General features: G+C 37.1%; 1 protein-coding gene across 5 annotated transcripts in view; it reads left to right on the forward strand.

The window, feature by feature from the left end:
• Window positions 1-24,491, forward strand: part of LOC109087387 (septin-9-like) — an 84,268-nt gene extending 59,777 nt beyond the window's left edge. For all 5 annotated transcript variants that reach the window (XM_042719991.1, XM_042719993.1, XM_042719992.1 and 2 more), the window contains 9 exons: window positions 11,224-11,412; window positions 16,571-16,699; window positions 16,898-16,979; window positions 17,338-17,475; window positions 18,994-19,111; window positions 20,772-20,867; window positions 20,953-21,049; window positions 22,074-22,125; window positions 23,101-24,491. In XM_042719991.1, coding sequence (XP_042575925.1) covers window positions 11,224-11,412; window positions 16,571-16,699; window positions 16,898-16,979; window positions 17,338-17,475; window positions 18,994-19,111; window positions 20,772-20,867; window positions 20,953-21,049; window positions 22,074-22,125; window positions 23,101-23,233 — 1,034 coding nt within the window. In that variant the 3' untranslated portion in view covers window positions 23,234-24,491. The remainder of the gene's footprint in view (window positions 1-11,223; window positions 11,413-16,570; window positions 16,700-16,897; window positions 16,980-17,337; window positions 17,476-18,993; window positions 19,112-20,771; window positions 20,868-20,952; window positions 21,050-22,073; window positions 22,126-23,100) is intronic.
• The last annotated feature ends 352 nt before the right edge of the window (window positions 24,492-24,843 follow it).

Below are 24,843 nucleotides of genomic sequence, written 5' to 3' on the forward strand. Positions count from 1 at the left end.
TGTCATTATCTGTTTGTTTTTTGTGTGAAAAAACCTGGTTTTCTCATCCATTTACTTCAGCCCATTTCAGTTGCTACCAGTTGCACTTTAACAGATTTGTCACCATTTGTTGAGGTGCTAAAAATATGGAAAGAGTAACAGCAGAGTCAGCATTTGATAATGTTGTCAACAGGTCTGGCATGCAGCCATAGCTTAAAATGAAATAAAGTCACAAACACTAAAAGTAAATAGTTTAATCATTAGCCAAGAATCATTAGCACACTCTGTATGACTCATTGTAGGTGGCCATTTGGAGCATGTCGGAGACTGTTAAATGTATTGAGAGCCAGAGGTGTTCACTACTAACAAAGTGAAACCACTTCTACAGCACATTTCGTTCCTCGTTTGGGAGAATCTCCTCATTTTGATGAGTCATCTCAAACTCTTTCTCTATTTATACAGTCAACATACTCGTACTCTCCCAAACCCAGAGCAGCAGACCTCTGAGGGTTACAGCCCACTTCCACTGAAAACTCCACAGGACTTTTAGAAGGATTCTTGCGGGATGGAAATGTTTTCTATAATTGGCTTTGTTGGGAATATTCATGGTGTGTGTGTTTCTGCTTTCCTGTATATGTCTGCTAGCATTAAACCCTCAGGTCTTTGGCAATAATGGCATGTGGTCACCCTGTACCTTCTGTGGTGAAGAGAGCCGTGTCGGTTAAGTGTCATAAACACCTGCCTGGCACATGAGGTTATAATAAACATGCTTTCATAGGCACTGCTAGTGTTCGTCATCACACCTGTATAACCAGTACTGATTTGCAATGCAAAGTATTGGGGAATGTCTAGATTTAACGGATGGTAAGAAATGAAATTCATGCCTCCAACTGTAATTCTTCTTCTTTTATAATTCTTTCAGTGGACTCTTTCAGAGGTCATTCTTGTTCCTGTGAACAACTGAATCTTTTTTACCATCATTATAAGTGTAAATTATTCAAGTAACTTTCAACATAAACATTAAATGTCACCTTAGGCTATTTAAGCATAAGTAAACATTCATTTTGTCATAAACAGTAGCTTGCTTTTCTGGTCTGTTCACGTTGAAGTGTTGTCTGGCAGTTTTACTGTATTTGATCTTCAGTCATGAGACCTATTTCAAGCATCAACAACTAAGATGGTTTCTGAGCATATTTGGACAGTCATATGACTGAGCTAAGTGAATGTGTTCATTTATCTCAATACAGATAGCGTGCAGGAATCTCTATTTGAGCCTGCTTCTGAAGAACTGATAGTGAATGTTAAAAGGCCCTTTTGCAACAGGAATTCGTGTTTGCCTGAGAAATGAAGCCTGCTGAGGAATCGCTTGTTTTATTTCTCATCTGATCTTTCATGTTTCATCTTTCATGATCTTTCACTGATCTTCCACATCGTAGAAGTGATGTCACTGTGCTGTTTTAGCTTTGCCTCGATTCCCAGATGTTGTGTTTCTTCTGGTTGTCGTCAAGTCCGGCACTCTCACCTTGAGGTCAGATCCATGATCCATCTTTCAAAGGTCATTCCGGTCATTCCACAGATACACTCTTACCCCTCAAGACTACCGTTAGATCATGTGTTAAGAATGCCAGGGACAGATTTCCAGAGGTCCTATCACTCCAGCTATGCTGTACAGGTGGTTCATATCTAGTTAGAAAGAGGAACAGATTGCGGATGACTTCATTTCGACTAAAAGGTTGTTGGCAGAACATTTCCTCTTTGCGCATTTAATATTTTGGCAGTCAGGAACATTAATACGCATACTATAACAACATTAGGAGTTGGTGAGCTTGTTAGCCAAGTCACATATTTATTTTCATTCCAGTTTCTCCAAAAGTGGATGAGCATACCGTTTCGGAATGTTTCCTGTTCCATATTGTTTTTCACACCATTCTTATCGCGCACTCGCACTTCTGCTGTCTTTGCCAGTTTGGGAGTACGATATCCCTCACTTCCAGACGTTTTTCCATTGTGTGCATGACTCCATCTGCTTTTACAACCCCGAGCATCAGAGGTCATCCTCTCGGGCCCAACACTCTGTGGGCTAACACTCTGTGTTTGTGTAGAGTTAACATCAGTTTCCCTTCTGCATTGAACTGCTCTCTGTGGGAGGCCACAGTTTGCTTATTCCCTCTCTTCTTTTGTCTCTCTCTCTCTTTCTCTCTCTCTGTCTTCCCACTCTGACCTTGCTTGAATCATTCTGTAACTCTAACCGGCTGGATCTTGGCTCTGTGTGCCTTTTGTAGTTTTCCGGAGCTTAATCATAATCTTTCATTATAATTGTATGCATCTCGTTGTATATTGCATATCCTCGGGCATATTCCAGGCAGTACTTAGTGTTTTTTTTTTTTCTGGAATCATTTACTTCTGAGAAGTAAAGGTTTTAGCAAAGTGATGGCTCCCCTGAGAAATGGTGTTTTTCCCCCAGCAATCTTTGAAATGGTAATGGGACCATTTGACAAAAATATAGTGTAGAAGGCAAGATATAAGAATCATGTTGCCCTTTTTTTTTTTTTTTTTTTTGCTTTGAATCATGTTGGGAAATGTGTAAGAAGAAGAGCAGACATATTGAACGAGTTTGTGACCATTTTTCCAGAGCTCACAGGAAATGTCTTATCAGCTGAAGTTCAGTTATATCTTTTACACGTTCAAGTGGCTGCTTGATTCTGACAAATCATACAGGTGCTTTAATTAAGGCTACAAAGGTTAGAGATGCACCACGTATATGTACTATATTGGTTATCAACATATATTAGATCATTTAAATTAATCTGTATGGCTCATTATTGGACATACACTACTGTTCAAAAGTTTGGGGTCAGTACATTATTCTTTTCTTTTCTCTTGTTTTTCTCTTATGCTCACCAAGGCTGCATTTTAGAAAAATCAGTAATATTGTGAAATAATATTACAATTTTAAATAAAAAAAATTACAAAATCTTATGTAACATTATAATTGTCTTTTACTGAAACTTTTAAACAATTTAATGCATGCTCGAGAATAAAAGTATATTTTAAATTTATTTTGACAAGTAGTATAAATAGTATATAATTTTAGATCAGCTGATAACATGGAAATAATTATCAGCTTATCAGTATTTAACAGAATTTTCCCTACTAACAGACTGTCTTAACCCTCTTCGGCTAAATATAATCGGTTAGTCTTGATAGTTTGAAGACCACTCGTGCTTGTAAAGATGCCTTTCTTTACAGATGGCCCAAACAGGAAGTTGCTGCTAATCCATGAAATATGGTCTCACAGCTTGATCCGAGCACTGTGGACTCCGCTTAGTCCGGGATGAGACCGTTTCTTCCTCCGTATGCTCTTGCAAATCCTCTGAGGCCACTTTACAAGTGTCCCACCACGGACACTGTCCGTGATTTGCAACCTTTACCTCAGGCTGGGAGGAATAAATCAGTCGTTCAGTCTGACTTTCTCTCTTCGTACTCTTTGCTGGCATCTATTTACAAAGCTATTGAATGCTTGGAGATTTGACAGCGTTAGAAAAAAACAGTTTTTTGCCTGTAATTGAAAACAGAGAACGACTAATACAGTCCAACTCTCGAGTTTCTGATGGAAAGTTTTGTTTTTGTCCGTTTAGATCTTGGGGTCTTGCTGGATTGTTTTTAACAAATCACTGTGTTATGCAAAGGCTAATTTAAAAAATAACATGTAATGTAAACCGTAGTTGGATTTTCACCGTTGTTGATGATAATAGCTGCTTGTGTTGTTTGTAATGGCAGGAACTGTGATTTGGTTCTCATTACGTCAAAAATGTAAAATGCTGTTCTGATGATGGCTTGGAAACAGATTTGTTATTTGTATGGATCCCATGTTGGTTAAAAACAAGTCTCGGGGTTCCAACATTCTCCAATCCAGGAAACAGCTATCAGCCACAGGACTGTGTGTTCACCTCTCCTCTCACCCTCTCACATTGTTTTTCTCTGTGGGAGTCTCAGTGTTCAGTTATCTCCTCAGGCATGGAGTCTGTTAGCGGTGGAGGCCCACAAACCTGTCAGTCGACACCGTGTCTGTCATAGCAGTTCACTTAGTGATGACTCACAGGAATGAGAGAGGATTGCATGCATTTTCAATACAGCCTTTGATGTTGAGTTATTAAAGTGCCTTTTGAAATTTTTAATGTGTTAATCTGAAAATGAGAAACAATTTATTCACTATCAGGTTTGTTTTCTTCTTTGTTAAAATTCATAAGAAATTGTCTGTTTGTTTGTTCGTTTGTATGTCTGCGGTTGTTTTTCATGTCCGCGGGTTGAAGCGACCCCAATACCAATAACGTGATATTTAGCCCCTAAAATGTGAATATTACCAGGGCAACCACGCCAAAAAATGTACATTTTAACCCCGGGATGCAATTTTTTTGGGGGAACCTCCTGGAAATGCGATTGTGCTAGTTTTGGACTAGTTTTGAGAAGCAACTGGGCAGGATTTGTTGTGAAAACCTGGCCAACCCTGATCTGAACGCACGTGCTGGAGATATACTACTAATCACCGGAGCGTCTTTACTGATGAGATGCGCATGAAAATCGTATTTGATTTTTTTGCACAGCCCTAATATACATATATGGTCAATTTTTTATATATATTTATATATATATAATATATATAGATGGTGTGACTTATATATATATATAGTCTATATATATATTTATATATATAATATACAGTCATTTCTTACATGATGCGGTGCCACACATTACATATATTTTATACATTTGTGTGCAAGTGTGTGTGTGGTGTGTTTTTTCGTCATTTAAATGTGTGTTCGTCAATTTTTTTTTTTACATAGATTTTTATATAAATAACAGTCTATAGATGACTTTTATGTAATACACAAGTCTTATGCACTTTTTTACTTTATGGTGCTTTTGTGTCTTTAATGATGCTTGGAAAATTACATGATCATTTATTACATTTGCTTGTCATATGCAAGCCATATAGGTGTGTGAATGGTAACAAAATGTATATTTCTGAGTAAAATGTTCCTTTAAATTACTGCAGCTGTTTGCACAGAGCCTATAAGTTTAGAAAACCCGTTGTGATAATACCCATAATATTATAATTAAGAATTTAGGGGAGAATTAGGACTATATGGTTTTTGCAACCAGGCACTGAAGGTTAGTTAATGTCTAATAAATTTCTGTTGGGACATAATCTACACAAGATGGATATATTATTAATTATTTTGGGACATATTCTACACAAGCAGGTTTTTTTTTTTGGGATTTTAATTTATTTAGTGTGTTTTGCTAATTTGGCAAGTTTGTAATGCTCAGGATAATGGTACTACTGGAGATTTATGGGGTCACTTGGATTGTGTGCAAGCACCTGTGTTCACAGCTCCTTTTACAGGCATGGATTTCCATTCTGTATGTCAGGTCGTGGGGTCAGTTTACTTTTCTGAGTTGCACAGTATCACTCAGGAAAGACATTGCACGTGGTCCTGGATGAAGGGAAATCATAGGTTTGTCTGTTTTCAGACATTGAAGGTATTTTTAGTTTTCTGGGTCAGTTTATTTTTCTTGGTTGTGGATTAACGCTTATGATAGGTTTGTTGGTGATGTTTTTTGGTTTTTTGTGTTCCATTAAATGCTGAAGCTGATCCAAGAACAGATGGGTACAAAAATGTGTCACAGGCAAACATTTATACGCTTTCAATATGTTTCATAGTGATGGCTGATGGGTATATTCCATTAGATGCTGAAGCTGATCCAAGAACAGATGGGTACAAAAATGTGTAAGTTGTTATCTTTTGTGCAAAAAAAGGTTTTGAATTGATCTTTTAGTTAAGTGATTGCCAAGGGATAATTGATAAATTTGTTTTTGCTTTTGTTAAGTGTTTGTGATGTTTGTAGATTCGTTTGTGTTTGATGGTGGTTTTTGTTGTTTGTTGATTCTTTTGTCAACACAGGTGGGCTTTTTAGGGAATTAAGGTTATTGTAATTATTTCTCCTTGAGCCAAAGAGGATCTCCTCCAAATCACCCTCAGGGCAGCGAGTGAATGCTCTTTTTTCAGAACTTCTAGAAGATCCCATTTGTAGATAGCTGCACTCTGAACCAAATAAAATATATCATCAACATATTTAAACATGTAGCCCAACACATAATTTGATTTTTATGCAGTTACAAGTTACTTTTTTTGTTTTGTTCAACAAGGATGCATTAAATTGATCAAAAGAGATAGTAAAGATATTTATAATGTTAAAAAAAATCTTGCTAGTAGTTTTTTTTGTTTTGTTCAACAATCACTGTTTTCTAATGCTGTTCTCTTAAGCTTTCCATTCATCAAAGAATCCTGAAATAAAATGTATTTCCATTTTCACAAAAAAAGTGAGCAGTGCTGTTTCTAAAATTGATAGATGTTTCTTGAGCTCCAGATCAGTAAATTAGAATGATTTCTGAAAAATCATGTGACGCTGAAGACTGGAGTAATGATGCTGAAAATTTGTAATTTCCACCACAGAATTTAATTATATTTTAATTTATTTATTCCTTTTATTATTTTACATTTTAACTTCACAATATTACTTTATTGTCTTTATGGTAACACTTTAGAACAGGAAACACTTCACTGTTAATAAGAGGTTTCCCTCAGTAAACTCCTAGTTTGCTGCTTATTAATAGATAGTAATGTACTTGTTAAGTTTAGTTATTTGGTAAGTTTTAAAGATGTTAAATACGGTCATGCAGAATATGGCATTAATATGGGCTTTATAAGTTATTTGGTAAGTTTTAAAGATGTTACCAATATGTACTGTAATATGCTTGCTCTGATGTGGAACTAATGCCTGTAATATGCTTGCTAATAAGGAACTAGTTAATAGTGAGACTAGGTCCTTACTACTGTTACTGTCTTTATATTTTTGGTCAAATAAATGCAGCCTTGGTGGACATAAGAGACTTTTTTTTTTAATCTTACCAGCCCACCCCAAACCTTTGAACAGTATTGTAAAATGAAATTTATTCAGTACTAACACGTGGAATTTGCATATATATATATACATAATTTACATATATACCATATATTTTTTAAATGACAGATGTAAGGACAGGATGTGTGTATCTATTTTTTTAATGTTTGTGGTTTAACAACCATTTTAGGAGCCGATTTCTCTGGCTCAGAACTTTTCTGTGGTGGAAATGTGTGAGAAGGCGGTGTTAGATTGGGCTCTTAGATTTTTTTTTATTGTTTGTTTTTTGTGGTGGAAATGTGTTCTTTTTTCAGATTTTCTGACTATATCCGATACTAGCTTTTTTGACGACCTGCTTACATCATCTTTTTAAAAGTGACCCGTATCCGATTTTTGCATTTGACACTATACACTGCTGAAACTACCAAAAGTAGATGTTCTGACCCGGAAAAGGAAGTAAAACATTTATAAAATTCAATGGATGCAGATTAGTACAGTCTTTTGTTTTGCTTTCAAAGAATTCACAATATTTTGAAAAGTCACAAAAAAAAAAAAAAATTTTAAAAATACGTCTCGTGACGGCGGAGAAAAAAGCGCTTAAACCATGCCTCCCTGGAGTAATATCTCGTGAAATGTCTTCAAACACGGATTATATTTTAATTGTAACAACCCTGCATTTTTGCGTTTTAACTGCACATATCTCTTCGCCCCAAAGACTTAAAAGAACAGGAAACCTCCGAATTGCTCCACTGTGTGTATCCTTCGTCCTCCATCGCGCCTATAGTTGTTAAGTCATGTGATCTCAGATGTAAATATGGTGGTGGTCTCCACCTGAGTTAACGTCAGCCTTTTTTTAATGACGTACGACTCGCACTTTACTGGGGAATATCCGATTTGTCTGCTTACATGGCACACGCAAATGCACATATCCGATTCATATCCGATTTATTACCCACATATGAATGAGGCCTGAATCCGATCTGAGAAAATCGGAATCCATGCGGTTTTTTCCCATATATTTCACGTTCACCGGTCATATCCGATCTGTGCCACATGAGAGGAAAAAAATCGGAATTGGGCCACTTGAACCATGCAGTGTAAATGGGGCGGAAATGTGTGAGAAGGCGGTGTTAGATTGGGCTGAAATGTGTTGGTACTAGAACTGTTTGTCTTCTGTTCCCATTGAGGGAGGTTTTTTTGTATTGGACATTTATGCTTACTGACAATACAGTGGCTTTGGCCAAAGTCAGCATGGGCCATTTTGATGCTGTTTTACCTCAGTTTAACCTCTGTTGACAATGGTAAAAAAAAAAAAAAAAAAGAGGCTACAGATGACCTTTTCATTGTAAAGTCCACCACCAAAGTGCTCTTTCGCTCTCTGCATTCATCACTTTGTATTTATCCAGGAGGAGGATGTTGGAGCGGATGCCAAGAAGTGGAATGAAGGTGATTCCTGCGAGTAGGAGGGGATGCGAATGGTTTTAAATGAACTGAGGAAGTGGTCTGTTGGTCATTAGAGGTGGAAGCTAGGTGTGTCTCCTCACTGGCTGCAGTGTAACTGCAGTATAAACAGTGTAAGGGAAATATGACTCTCTACAGCCTTTTTCATAGGAAAATGCCTGCCATCTGTTCTCAGAATACTTAATCAATCAGAGCAGAAAGAGCTAGATCAGCTGTCTGAACACGGGAGGAGTCACTCAGGTAAGAGTGTTGTTAGGAACCTTTTTCCATGCTGGAAGGGTGTTTTAGTTGTTCCTCCCGGCTTTACAGGTTTGTGTTTCCAGGCTATGCTAACAAAAGGAAGCTCAGAGTGAAATCCTGTCAGCATATTTGTACATGGAGATATTTGACTAAAGACACTGAATAGAACAATTTAGTGAGTGGTAAGTCAGTTATCTCCCAATATTAGAGTTTTTTTCCCCCCAAGTATCTCTTCATATTTGTTATTTAATGTTATCTTTTAATGTTTTGAATGCTCCAATTCACTTGTAGAACTTAAAGCCATTGATTTTATTTTTAGTGTTTTATTTTAATAATTATATATATTTAGACATGTATTTTATATAGACAAAATACCACACAGTTTTGGACAGAGTTTATGTCCTGTGTATCATGCTTTATTGTATAGGCTAATTATTTTGTTTATTTGTTTTTGGCTACATATTTAGACAGTAGCCTATTTTTTTTTTTTTTTTAAGATAATAGTGTGGCATTTTAATATCTGACATTTAAAGGTTATTGGACCAAATTTTAATATCTGTGCATCAGTATTTTAATTTTCAGTGTTTTTAAACTATTTATATTTATTTGTTTTATTTAGAGTTTTAATTGGGTGTTTGGACATTTATATATGTAGACAAATTAGAGTATGATTTTTAATATCCGGCATTTGTTGGTTATTATTCAGAATTTTAATATCTGTGGAACACTATTTTAGTTTTTAGTATTTTATTTGCATTTGTTTATTTGTTTTATTTTAGACATTATTTTAGACTTTATTTGAAGAGGAAAAAAAAAAGAGTATCAAATTCTTATATCTGACATTTATTGGTAATTGAACACAATTTTAATATCTGTGTATCAATGTGATCATCAAATGACAGTTATATTTTTGCACATATTTTTTCAAATAACTTGAATAGTTTCACGTCTGTTCTCTGTGTCTTAAGAGATGGATGTCCAACACTCTCTCATCACAGTCAAGCTTTCTACACACTGGTTCAGTCTAGTCACCCTGTCAACTGTGGACACATATTCTAAACGTATTCATTACTTTTCAGAACAAGTTTCTGTGCTGGCGGTTGCCCTGTTGTACCTGTAATGTAATGTAAAATTGGAGAGTCTCTGGGGAAGAGCGGGTCTTTTGTGAAGCTAGGAATCCAGTGGCTGGGGGTTTGTTGGCTTGACGCCCTGTCAGGGTGGAGAGAAGCCAGTAGGCTTTCTGAATAACTGTACCGAGCCCTGAGAGCTGCCGGTGGATCAGGTTACTGACTTGAAGAATGTTTAACTGCTTTGTCTACTGAAGGACCCGCTGATCTATGATGAGGGATGCTTTTGGATGGGGTTACATTGTTTTATGTTTTTATATTGTTTTCTAAAAAAGAAAGTTGTACAAACATCTTGTGGTGTTTAGCCTAAAATTTTCTCTGCTACCACAGTGTTATCCTCAATACATGAGTGTCTTATCACTGATTATGGGTGTTTCCGACACAAAGGAAGTGGTTCCTGTCTTTTTATCTTGAAGGAGGCTGGTGGAAGCTTCTGTTTTAAATGTCAGCTATTTATTTTCTAGTTCTTGTGGAGTCACATGTAACACAATCTTGTTGTATGGAAGAAAAAGTGCCTTTTGAATTGTAAATAAAAAAGTAAAGTGCTTTTGGCTTAAAATGTAGGCTATATATTGAGGCCTAGTTTAGCAACAGTCATGGTGCCTTTTTGACCTGGAGTTGATGTGCATTTCTTATTCAGATAATGTGTGGATATTTTTTTCCAGTGTGTCTGCAGCATGATTGGGTGGAAATCTGATCGTTCTTGTCGCACTTGAACTCGGGTTGCATTTAACTGAAGCATTTCTGTAATTTACGGAACTTTAAAAACATTGGAAGAATGCATTCAAAATACTTTCTGCCATACCTTGCATTTCCTTTGATTTCAACCCCTCGGAAAAGATAAGAAATGAGATTCCAAGTAATTTCTCACATTTCTCAGTCTGTCAGGTTGACGTGATTTATTTATCAGTGCAGCCTTGTTACACATTACTTTCATAGCGGAATGACAATGCATATGCATTTATACCCCCATTTAAATGTGGTCAAAATCTGTTCCATATTGTTTCAGAGATCCGATCATATTCCAGACACAATGCCGCTTGGCATTTCGGCGGAATGTAATGAAGTGTGATCCCAACCTGATCTTCGAGGGGTCATGAGATTGTTGTACTCTAAATAATGTCGGTAGATGATTTGGAGAGGGGCTCTTTCACATGATGGATGCATTCGAAGAGAGATGAGAACATTTCTGGCCCAATAATCTGCCTCAAATAAATGGATATTTATTTAAATCGAGAAGTGAAAATGTGCTAGCTGTCTCCAGGCTGGAGAAGAGTCCCCTGTTTATTATGTCTGTTTTCCAGCTGTGTAAAAGCACATTCTCTCCAAGAGTGTCTGTAACAGCTTATAAAATACCCTGCAGTGTTATTATGTTGATTTTGTATGAGTGTTTAATCACATTTTTTCATTGTGTGTCTGTATCAGCTGCGTATTCTCTTCATGTTTGTAGGGTCAGAGGTCATATCCAGCTACAGCAGCAGTAGCACCATGGCAGAGTCGGTTATACCAGAGATGCCCCCAGCCATGTGCCTGGAGAAGCCCAGCGTTGACTTCAGCTATGTGGGCATTGATGCCATCCTTGAGCAGATGAGGAGGAAGGCCATGAAACAGGGCTTTGAGCTCAACATCATGGTAGTGGGTGAGTCAACATTTCAAGCATTGATCTCTGAGAAATAGGTCTTTGATGTTTGCATTTTTTTTTTGTTTTAGTCATGTTTTTTTGTTTTGGCAATTTTGAAATTTGAAATTGTATTTTAATCAGATTTTGTGTAATTTTTTCCCCTGCATTGGTAATTTCAGTAATAGCCTTGCTATAAAAACACTATATAATTTAGGCATCTGGTGAAACCGTTTTTAAAAAAATTAAGTGAAAGTGCCATAAATTATAATTGTAGAGAACCATTTAGTTACTTCAACCTTTAATAAAACAATCTTATGGTAATCAAAGCTTCAATTTTCCATAATACTTCCAACCACACATCTACGCGTGGCAATTACACACAGGCTTTCATAAGCAGTGCTCAATTAAATGCCACCAGTCAGGCTGTGTTATTCCATGTGCATTTTTATTTTCGTTCTTACATGGTAGTGTTTTCCTGTGTGCGCTTGTTCATGTTTTATCTTTAGGCTCATGAGGTTGCATATCTGTTGCAGTTTCTGTTTTTAGTCTGTTAGATGCATTAGTCTATTAGTGAGTTTAATTACATTCACATCTTCAGAAGACGAAGAATAAAACCTGCTGCAATTAAACTGACATTCGTGAACTGACATATTCAATGATTACGTAATCGTTCTAGTGCACTGAATGTGTTGTTTAGTTATCTTACAGTACATTCTCAGAAATGGTAATAGTCAGCAATACTTGACATGCCACATACTTTAGGAGACTGAAATATTTGTACTTTGAGATGATGGTTTGATGTGGTGCATTGACTAATAGTGGTATGAGTCTTGTGTTGTTTTTGTAAATCACGCTCGCAGCAAATTTCATTGGTCTACTCACCCACATAGTCATCCATCAAGAAAAGTTCAGACTTCATGAATTCAGCTAGTTCAGAGTGACAAACAGTAATGCTGTCAATCAGGATGGGCTACCAATTCTATCTTAAGTTTAAAAACTTAAACTGAGGGTGCTTTCACACCTGTAGATCGATTGCTTTGTTCCAAAACAGGAATTCAAATTATTACGATGTTGCTTTTTATTCTTGGTGCGGTTCACTTTCACAGGGCAAAGTTTTTAAATGGACCAAATTTGTTAATACAAGTCACGTGCAAGTAAACGGTTCTCTCATTGGTCAAAGTTCCACGGCTGTCGTGGCTGTCATCCGTCAGAAAACACAGCTTCGCGGGCTTATTGTTGTTGTTTTTTGTGGCTGTCCTTATATTAATAAATCATTTTGAGCAGGAGTCCAGGATTCATCTGGAATTTTTTTTTAAATGCACCTACTGGGAAGAAGAGCAATACGACGGCATTATAAAATGAAAAAGTGTGCTTTGATTTTGAATGGCGAAAACGTGCTCACCCACAGACATTCAAAATGGTTCATTTTGAAATATTAGCAAAACAACAAAGTTAATGCTTTTAATGGAACTTACGTAATTACCCATCATACAGTGTGATATAGCCTGGTTCATGGTCCGTTATTGGAGTTTATGTTTTTATTGGTCACAAACCGCTCCAGAGTTCGTTTTCAGTTGAGCTGAGACCACCAAATTCAGGTGATCTCGGAGCGATTGTTTTGGCGTGGATCCAGGCACAATTGCCGTGTTCACATACAGTATGCCCAAATGAGCCGAGCTAAGGGGGGAAACGTGCCAGGTGTAAAAGCACCCTTAAACTTATACTTAAGTTTAAAATATTAGGTTAGGGGTTAGTATTTGTTTCAGCATTGGGTAGGCAATCAGCACTGATTGTTAGTGATTGACACAACCAACAAAATCTTTAAAAACGGCTGCACTTTTCTTGGAACTTATGTAATTACCCATCACACAGTGTGATATAGCCTGGTTCATGGTCCTTATTTTTATGGGCTTTTATGCCTTTTTACTAGGATAGGACAGTAGAGAGATGACAGGAAAGCATTGGGTGAAGAGAGGGGAGCGGGATTGGCAAAGGACATCGAGACAGGAATCAGACTTGGGTCGCCATGAGCGCAGTTTTGCTGTATGTCGATGCAGTAACCACAAGGCTATTGGCGCCGACCTATGACATGTTTGAAAAGTACATTTTCACATTTTCTCAAGCATATATGAGCATCACTTTGGTAATTGTTGCCAGGGCATTGCTATGTTAATAGCACATGTGTTTTAGCACATTGCTACAATGTTGCTAAGTTGTTCGGGGTCATTGCCATGGTGAGTATTCGAGTTAAAACAGCCCACCACCAAGTGTCTATGGCTATATTCAGACTGCAGGCAAAGGTGGCCCAAATTAAATTTTTATTTGAATTTTTTCCTTGTATATGATCTGTTATTTTGAACAGCCAAAATCATATGGAATCCACTTTTTTTTTCCTATTGTGCTTTGGGTTATTTTAAATGTGGTACTAAATCTAACTAAATACTAAATAAATCTGCTAAATACATCCAATGTTTTGCAATGCAACCGCAGTCTGAATGGTCATTTCGAAATTCATATGACTTAAGTCACTCTAAATTGACATTTGTCACAATTCTGTGTTGATTTTACATATTCTGCTACATATTCGGTAGTTCTTTGATTTTCAGTTAATATGGAAGACAGTCGGTGGAAGGACAGTGAAGTATATTGCATTGACAGAGTTTTATATACTATAAGCAAAGCTTGAGTGAGAATTAGAAAAAACATTGCTTTCTTTTTTTTTAAGTATTTTGCTGTGTCATAGTTTTTTTTTTTGAATGTATTTGGTGTGTTTGATATTTTTTTATTGTGCATGTGCATAAACACTGATTTCAGTGGCCTTCATATTTTCCTCCGTATGACAGCATGCTGTGTGCCATCTTTCTTATTGTTTTTTTGTGCATAGGAGTCAGTTCAGGATCGTGATCGGCTCACACTCAAATCTGATATTGGCCACATTTAAAAAAAAAAAATTAAACATCCAGTTTGATTTTAGAGAATTCTGTTGTTTAGCTTTTGAAATTAAGTTGCTGCAGTCTTACAGTTTGCATGTGAAAATGTGTTAATAACTTGAAACAATTGTAGTTTGGAATGAGGAAATAAGAATGTAAATTAGGGAACGATGTGTGTTTTGAGTAATGTGATGGGGCAAAATGTTTAGGGCATCACCTGGTGGTATTTTTCCATTTCAGCATTAGCATCCCAGAGGACTCAGTCCCTGTATTAAACCTCGAATGATATATGTAGCGTTTACAAGAGGAAATAATTAAAGACAGCAAAATGTACCTGTACTTGAGCAAGGGTGCAGCTGGTTTCTCACATGTGGCTCTTTGTGGCCAAACCTGGTGTTGACTTAACCCAGTCAGAGCTGAGAGAGCCAACCCTCGCCCGTTCCCAGCTGCAGCCCGTTTGTTCTGACTCTTGTCTCTCATTCCATCACATTTTCCTGATGCAAGTGTCAGAAAGTTGAAAAGTGCTGCCTTTGTAGGCAGTATGCAGGGAAAGGAAGGCAGCAAGGCACATCTGAATCCAATGTCAGCAGTGGGATTGGATGGCAGGGTGTTTAGAGAGAGAGAATTAGCAGCCCTGCTCCGTGCAGAAAGGAGCAGGCTCTCATTACCACAGTGTGATGACACCAAGGCTGACGGATGTGAGCTAGCAAAGGTTGAAGAAAACCACAGCTAAACACAAGCTCCTGTTAGCAAGAGCCAATGAAATGTTCATTGCATCACTCGTGATCTGTGAATGAAGAAGTGCATATAAACAATGTTCAACATCCTTCGAAGGTTTCATGTTTCATTATTTTACATTGATTTATTTAGTCTTTTTGCCAGTGATCAAATAAATATTGCAACTATTTATTTAAAAAATAAAATAAAAATGTGCTCTAGCTTGTGTACTAATATAGATTCTAATTTAAACTTGGTGATTTTTACTAATGAATATTATTGGCTCAGTTGTAAGTCTTGTATAAAACCATCTTCTGTGTACTGTTAATGTAATGTTTGATGTCTAAATGAAAAATTCTACAAATTTGTTAAGATTGATTGCATTTATTAAAAACAAAAAATATATGCATAAGTATTCACGCCCCTTTTAGTCAATATAGACATCTATCTATAAATTCTAAACTGGTTTGAGATCTAGATTCTGACTTGGCTCATTAATGTTGCCATTATTTTGTACTGTAGCTTTGTGTTAATGTGCAGGCATCTTCTTTCATCCCAACAGAATGATGTCGCCACTACTGCGCTTCACAGTGGGGACGGTGTGTTTGTGATGATGGACAGTGTTTGGCCTGCTCCAAACGGGGTGTTTAGTCTGACAGCCAAAAAATGGCTAAATTTTGGTCTCATGAAACCATAGAAGCTTCTTCCAGCTGGCTGCAGAGTCTCCCACATGCCTTCTGGCACTCTGTAGCCGAGATGCCATGTGACATTTTTGAACAGTGTCTTTCTCTTTGCCATCCTCCCATAAAGCTGTAAAGCTGTCTCAGCCACTGAAGCTCAGCTCTTTTCAGAGTCTCATTAGTCTCAGTTTTTGGAGAAGATTCACAGCTCTGCCATGCTCTTTCTGTTTCTTAATGATTGATTTACTGATACTCAAAGGTATATTTAAATGAGTTTGCCAAATGTAATTATTTTTGTAATTATTTTAGATACTTTTGTATAGATATGTTTTCACTTTGCCATGAAAGATCAGTAATTTGTTAAATGCTAATGCCATTTTAACCCCTGAAGTGAATATTCTCTTATCTGTTTAACACAGTCTGTGCTCTCACGCATCCATCTTAGGGTTGGAATAATACACTACATGACTTTTAAAATCTGAACAGATTTTAAAATTCTATGCATCATACACTAAACGATCAAGAATCACAGACTACCAGACTTTCAAGTTGTTCTTAACACATCAGTGTTAAGCAAAAACGCACCTCGTTGCTAAAAAATTGGCTAAAAATATCAAACATGTTTGTTTTCCTTCAACTGAATCAAATCAAAGTCTGAAGTTCAAATAAATGTGAGTCTGTTCCCATTATACACTATGTGATTTCTGTGAAATCTGTCAGTTCTGACTGGCATAAATCTGTAGATTGGCTCAGACTTTTCAGCAACTAGCAGTGACTCATCTAGATCTGGGCAGAATTTTGTAGTGTATTCCAGTCTTATGTTGATATGATTGTTGTGCATGTGTACAGGTCAGAGTGGTTTGGGGAAGTCCACACTGATGAACACGCTCTTCAAGTCTAAGGTGAGCCGTAAGTCTTTCCTGGGCACGGCTGAGGAAAAGATTCCCAAAACCATCGAGATCAAGTCCATCAGTCATGGTAAAGCTGCACAGCTAGACCCATTTTCTGTCATTTTTAATGAAATGTGTCATTTATACATTCATGCATGCCCATCACCCATAATGATCTTGAGTTCAAAGAGACTAGAATTCAATAAAATCTTAATTTCATCAAGCTTAAGTGGACATGCTTTATTGTGTGCGTTAGTTTTAATACTGTCGGCCATCTTTTACACAGATATCGAGGAGAAAGGAGTTCGAATGAAGCTGACGGTCATAGACACACCAGGGTTTGGTGACCAGATCAACAACGAGAATTGGTAAAGTAGCCTCCAGTTTTGATGTGATTTAAAATGTGCTTAGTTCAGTCAGGTCCTCTTCTGTGAAATATAAATGACAGTCTAAAGCAGTTCTGTGAGTCTTGGCCAGAATAGTTGTTCTGGGCACGCTCTGCACCCATCTGTGAAGCCATGCTTGAAGAACAGCAATCAAACTCTCCAAAATACACCCGCATGCCCACATACCCAACCATCAAAGTGATCCTGATCAACACTTCATTGACTGGAAAATCCTGAGAGCTCAATATAGTGTTAAACACTCATAGTCTAAATATATTTTGAGGGGGAAAAAGTGCTAAGTGTCATTACATTTCTCTCTCCTTCTCTTTCCTTTCAACAGTTGGCAGCCCATAATGAAATTCATCAATGACCAGTATGAGCAGTACTTGCAGGAAGAGATCAATATTGACAGGAAGAAGAGGATCCCAGACTCACGAGTGCACTGCTGCATATACTTCATACCACCCACAGGACACTGGTTAGTAAGCATACTTTAGAAGTCACTTGAAACACATCCTTATTAACCTTAACATCCATGTGAACATAAGTACACTTTGGATCACTCTAAAGGCCTTGTGCTGCCTATACCTCATGTCTAGTAACTTATATTAACTCTGTTAGGATGAATAAGTGTTGTATGTTTCTTGCCTAATGATTATGTACAATAAAGGGGGAGAACTAGGAATGTCAGGGCCTCCAGAGGGCAGTACAGTTCCTCCTGCAGAATGAGGCGATGTTCAGTGTATAGTAAATCAAGTCTTGATATCTCATTTTTGCACATTCAATTTACACTTGAACACACTAACTGTGACCAGATATAAATACCCCCTAAAACTTGTGTTCTCATGACCTTTTTTTTCTGTCTGGGCATCTTTCATTTTAATAATTTTAGCTTTAAAACTGACCTGCTTGTAAAATTGGTGTTGAGTAGAGCCACCACACTTATTTTAACAAGGCCTTGTATAACACATTACTGCCTGACCTTTGGCTGGAAGGACAGGCTTTTAACGATGTGACTCTTACAGAAACATTTAGCGAGCCAAAAAGCCTTTTTTTCCCATCTTAATTTCAGTATATAGTTCTTTGGGATTTTAAAACATTTTATAGATTGGAATGTGCTTTGCCCTCCTGAGCAGCTACTGTTTACATCAGGGATTTGTATTCACTGTTTACCATTATCACATTTCCTTGTTACATCTAATAATATCTTAGTGCCAGATTGGGTGGGTGGTCTGTGCTGTTGTTTCTCTCTGATGGAGAATCATTGTGTATGCTAGTGTTTTTATGGCTGCTGTTGGCCAGCATGAGTTTCCAGGCTTTCTGCGTTGTTCTTCACATACTGCAGGATGGTTTTTAGTGGCCTTTAAAATAAAATGTGTATATGCATGTATACACATGCTCAGTTATCCAGACAGAGGCATGACACACATTAGCCGAGGTGCTTTCCGTCAGTCTGACATTATACTATCCGTCTCTCCAACCTATTTTAAAAAAGATCTAAGGATGCTGAGCAAACATGCCCAACCACACACCCATGGATTTGGTGTCTTGATGCTCCGGAGCATGTGGTGCACGCCTTTCTGTGGGCCGCTGTGAATGATTGACTGTTTCATGTCCATCCAGCAATGCAGATGTCACTGCTCAGCTGCATTCTGGCTTTGAGCAGCTCTGGCTAATTAGAGTCAAACAGTCAGCCACAGAGACTACAGACTGGGTCTGCTGCAGTCACGTCGACAGGACATTTGCTCAGTTCTAAAAATCTGGGCCTTTTCCTTTTCACTTTTTTTCCGTTTCACATTCAAAGGTCTCCTTACGCCTCTGTAAAAGCATTGCGTGAATAATCTTTCCATGCCCAAGCATCTTTAGAGTGCGTCACATCTCAGAGCATTTGTATTTATGGTGGTTATCACTCTCTGGTGGTAGTAACAGTTTTCAATATAGTGCTTTTAAGAAGTGCACTCCATCATATCGCTTTCTCCTTTGTAATTTTCCTCAGTCTTAGGCCTTTGGATGTGGAGTTCATGAGACGACTTAGTAAGGTGGTGAACATCGTTCCTGTTATCGCTAAGGCTGACACTCTGACTCTGGAGGAGAGGGACTTCTTCAAAAAGAAGGTGAGCTAAATGTTGACTTACAAATGAACGATTGTTGTTGCTTTTTTCTTTACAGAATTCAAGTTCATGTGCTGCTATACTTGTTATTTATTTATTTAGACAAAATATTGTAGATACTGTAGAATAAATAGTTAATTTAACTGACTGCCATGTTGTATTGCTGGTCTTTGTTAGATGGCTCAGTGACGTGACTTTATTGTCATGGTTTATTAATTTATTTTAAAAAGACATTAAAAAATTCCATTCATACATAAAAAGTGACTGGTTTGCTACAATTTTTGTAGTCAGAAATGTCAGGATGGTACAACTGTCCTAATATCATAAATCGAAAGAAAAAATAAATTGAATGAAATCCTTAAGTAGTTTGACATTCTTTTCTTCTTTTTATGAATATTCTTTTAACATAATATTATTTCTCAAAAATGAAAAGCTTCAACAGAACCGCTTGACTGCGTATTAATATTTGAAAAACACTTTCAAATCAAACTGAAGTGGTGCAGAGTATCTTTAAATAAAATGTGAAATGTCACGCAGTGTGGCAAAAATACCATCTTTTATATGAAATTGTATGTTATGAAATCATGACATTTTTCTTTATTGAATATAGGAAAAAATAAATAAATGATTTACATATATTTTATTCATACTTTTAATTAGGATTGTACACTCACATGTGTTCAAGGTGTAAGGAAAATATGTTAATAGTACTTTACCCGTGACTTTTTGAGTCATTAAACTTACATTTTCTTGAAAATGTCATTAATGTTTTTCAAAACGTTTCAGTGTGCATTTCTAAAAACTTGCCATATATATATTTTTAAAAGATTATTCATTTCCTTTATCGTGGACAACACTCTTATTTTATTTTTGTGCCAGGCATGTTGTATGAGATGGAATCAGACAAAATACAGTGTGGATTTTTGTGCGGCAAGCCCCAGTGAAATAATGTGAATACAGTACAAACCGGTGCATTGATGTGTGGAAGAACTAGTACATGCTGCCATGCTGTTATTCTAGCTGTAGCTGGCAAACGGAGTCTTTTTCTTCCCTAAGAGATTTCCAAGACTGCAGATGGTGGTGTCTCTGCAGCTTCTACAGAAACACTACTGCCCTGTCAAAGCACTAATGCAGTTTTATTTACGATACGATGGTGTATTACTTAAGACAATGTGCATGGCAAAAAAAACAAGGACTGTCTTGAGAGTCTCAAACTTATTCTTTGCTTTTGATTATTCTGAAACAAAGCCACAGTGGACTTGTTAATGCAGTCTAAGACACATGGTATGATGAAGTGTAGGTAAGCAACATCTGTTCTGGGATTGTTAGTTGCGTTTCACATAGCAATAAGGAAGCACTCGGCTCCTTGTGCTTGTGCTGGTGTGCATCTTACAGAAGAAACACATGCTGTTTAGAGCACAAACATAGATCTTTCTCAGGTTTGGGAAAAAAAGCTCCTGACAGATTCCAAAAGCATTTCTTCTCAAGCCAGTAAGGGACAAAAATCCACACTTATTTTTCAGGAATAAAAAAATGTATGCATTCAAAAGAAATGTGTTTCTGTTGCTATTTGAAATATATTATTGATGAATGATATGATAACATGATTTTTAATCATATATACAGTACTTGGCTCCTGAAGGACTGTGTCATTTTTTTATAGATCAGGGAAGAGCTTCGAGCCAATGGGATTGACGTCTACCCACAGAAAGAGTTCGATGAGGATGCAGAGGATAGAACAATCAATGAGAAAATAAGAGTGAGTTTGCAGTACATTTAGAAAACATCCATGGTTCATTTAAGAACATGCTGATATTATCGGTTTCTTTTCTTCTGTCCATTAGGAGATGATTCCTTTCGCAGTAGTAGGAAGTGACCAGGAGTACCAGGTCAATGGGAGAAGACTATTGGGAAGGAAAACAAAATGGGGAACCATTGAAGGTATTGTGACTCTTTGGTCTCTAAACCTCTTTAGAGAAGAGAGAGAGAGAGTGATTAGCGGACTATGCAGACAGCAGCATTCCTAAAGCACATCAAGGGAGCTCATTAACTGCAGACGCATGGCTACGAGTCAAACATCAGAAAGCCTTATCCTTGGTAAATGAGGACCCACTCAGAAGACCATTATGAGTGCGTCATTTTGCCTGTGAGTCAGCGTCCTGCTGGACCGTTAAATGCCTTTATCACCGAACCTCATTGACAGGGACTTCACCATTTCCCCAGTTCCTCAAGTAATTTAATTACATATAATAATATTATTGCTTATTACTTATTACGATTTTAGTATTGTAAAATGATGTATTATTATGTTAGATCATGCATACAGACTAAAGTCTTAGTTATTGTCTGTTATAATCAACTTTATGCCACTGAAGCTGTCTGAAGCTTGCTACTTGTTGACGTACCGTTGTAGAGTAATGTACAACCTTGTTTGAATAGTAACTACTGTATCTGGGCGGTTGATGTACTTAGCAGCTCACATAGTAAAGTCTTTCATTTTTGGTGAGATGTTTTGAGAGTCAAATGACTCTGTAATTATCCTGTAATCTTTCTGAAGAGCTTGACTCCTCTTATTAAAGTCTCTCTTTGAAAAGCTTTCATTTCCTGCACTGGATGTCTACTTCATGGTGGCTTTCTTGTTCTCTTTCATGGAGTTTGACGTAATCTATAATTCATAAAAAAAATTTTCACATCCAGGCAGCTGTGGATTTGTCACAGCAAATTTGTCAGGCTCGCAGGGTTATCTTTTTGGAAGGCCTCGGTTTAAATTGAATTACTAGAGATTGAGGTGATAATGTCTCATCTCTGTGCACCTCCCCCTGAGTATACCTGTAACAGCTCCACCTAGTGAACAAGCGGTTATTGCTTTATGTTGCTCCAGATGGCTAGAGAGGAAGAACTGATCTGTTTACTGCTCTTTGCCTTTTGTTTGTAACTCATGTTTCTGCTGTTTTGGTGTCTATAGTTGAGAATATTGCCCACTGTGAGTTTGCCTACCTGCGGGACCTCCTCATAAGGTCAGTCTGTGTCTGTGGTTAACAAACAGTATTATAAGTATACACTTGTGGGAAAAAAGTTTGCTTAATTATGTCAAATCTGCACTTTGTAACATACTTTAGATATAATTGTGGGAATAATTTTTTATTGGTTATTTAGAATTTTAATTTTGTAGTATAATTTTGTATCTAGTTTATTAAATTTACTTTTATTTGCCATTTATGTTTATTTGGATGTTGTACAGTTTTCTTTTTAACACTTAAATAGAAAATAATCATGCATTTACCATTAATCCTTACAGGTTACAGACTTTAACCATTTTCAAAGTCTGAATAATTTATGCAGTCCTATTCAAAGAAAATAGAAATAATCATGCATTTGCATGTACTGTTAAGATTATTTTGTCTGAATGAAGTCCTAGTTAAGATGGTCAAAAGGACACTCAAAATATGTTTCCATTTAATTGAAATTAACATGGATTTAAGTGTCAGAAAACATTACTGTATATTGTTTAGAAGTATATTATTTCCGTAACTACTCTTTTTAAAAATATGCTAAAGTGTACTTCTTTTTCACAAGTGTACAGCTGTGTCACTAAATTCTGGATGGTTTATCCAAAAATTTAATTCTGTCATCAGTTGCTATTTTCTTCTCACCTTTTTTTATCCATGCAGTGAAAGTCAGTCAAAGTCAAAATCTTTTGCATTTTGGAGTCATTGTATGCATGCACGCACACACACACACACACACACACACACACACACACACAACATTTTTTTTTTATAAATATATTATTTTGTGTTTTTTTGTGTATATTAGGTTAAAATGGGTGTGGACCTTTTTAAGGGTCAGTAAATGATGACAGAATGGTCATTTTTGGGCGAACTATCACTTTAATTCTAAGTGAACGTGTTCTTGACATCTGCATTATTCATTACTCATCATGCTGAGCTTGTTTTTGGCATTCTAACGTGTGATTGGCTCATGTCCTGCAGAACCCACATGCAGAACATTAAAGACATCACCAGCAGCATCCACTACGAGATGTACCGTGTCCGCCGGCTCAACGAGAACAACACCCAGGCCAATGGCCTCGGCGAGCACCATCCGGCCTGCCACGAAATCTAGCTCCCCATCCAAACAACCCCTCCACCCCCATTCCTCACTCCTCTCCAATCCCCAACCCTCCATTCACCTCACGCTCTGTCCCGCCCCCTTCCATCAGCCATGGACTGAGGTGAAGAGGTCCATCTAGAGAAGCACATAATGACTTTACCTCCCAGCACAGTGCCCTTACACCCTCTCGCCCACTGCATGAGCTCTGGAGGGCCGAAGAGGTCAGAAACACCACCGCTAAAGAGCTTCTCCATATACTGCATGCGTCTGACTCGATCTGCTGATGCTCCAGGTCTGTGTGCAGAGGTTGATTATGAGGCAGGTTCTGATTGGTCAAGCTGTGCCAAAAGCTCTTCACATGCATCACTCTTCCTTTTGATATTTACAGGAGATTGCTCAGAAGGCTCCTTTTTATGTGATTTGTTGAATGCTCTCTTAATATTTATGCTTAATTTTGAGTGAAAAAGTCATCTTCTGAAACCAGAATTGATGTGGCAGCACCATTATAAAACTACAGGTGATCTGATGTCTTTCCCTCCAAAATGTATACTAGTTGCCTACAGCATTGTGGAGAACCTGGTGTGCCGTTGTTCCTGCTATTTGTTTCGTCACATCTGTGCAAATAATTACAGGATCCTTGGTACCATATAAAAACAGTAATGATTGAAATTACAGCTTTGGGATTTGTGTTGGAAAGATTATCCAAACTGAATAGTATTTATGTCGATTAAATGGGATTGTTATGTACTTTATACAAACGATCTTATTTATTGCAGAATGTGACCTGAACTGGAAGGAGAATTGCAGCGGGTTCAATAGGCTTTTAATGAATCATTTAATTTTGTTTAGAAATCCGGTACACCGTTTTTATCAGGCAGTATTCAGTGCCGTTTATCTTAAACCTTCCAGACCTCCTCGTTCTCTTCCAGTCATGCCAAATATGTGGAAATCTGCACCATCTTTTGTCAGTTAAAGTGTCTTGTTTTGTCTTAGCCTCGAGGAAAGGGCCTACAGGAGTGGGAACTTAAAGTGCCTTAAAGCTGCCTGCCACATCTGATGAGGAGCCACTTTTAAGAACGGTGAAATTCCTCAGGCTTTGTTCTTGTCTGCAAGCCCCTTTATAAATGCTCGTCATTGGGAAAATATCTTTGTTTTGTCCTGTGCTGTATATTCATAGTGATTACATTTTTGTATTGGCATTCAGAGTAACACAAATAACTTTGATATCCTGTTATTTTAAAGAAATAAAGATTTAAATGGTGAATAATTATTTTGACTCTCTTTATAAACGATTAATTGTCTCCTAAATGTGTCTAGACTTCGTAATTGCAGACATTTTTTGGTAATGGGAAACATTTAATAATCAGCCCTGTTTTCCACGCCATGATTCATGACTGTTTTTGTGCAACTTTTTCCATCTAGTTGCTAAATTAAATCATTAGTCAGGTTAAATTAACTGCTTTTATTAAAGGCATTTAATTCTGACAATCATTTGACATTTTCTCTTCTAGAAGTGTGTGAAGATTGCTATTAACTATTAACAATGATATTGTGTATTACAGTAAGTACAACAGAGATACTAATTTGGCGTTCAGCAAATGTTATTTTTTATCTGTATGAGT

This window comes from Cyprinus carpio, chromosome B3, assembly GCF_018340385.1.
Source record: "Cyprinus carpio isolate SPL01 chromosome B3, ASM1834038v1, whole genome shotgun sequence".
Classification (NCBI taxonomy): Eukaryota; Metazoa; Chordata; class Actinopteri; order Cypriniformes; family Cyprinidae; genus Cyprinus; species Cyprinus carpio.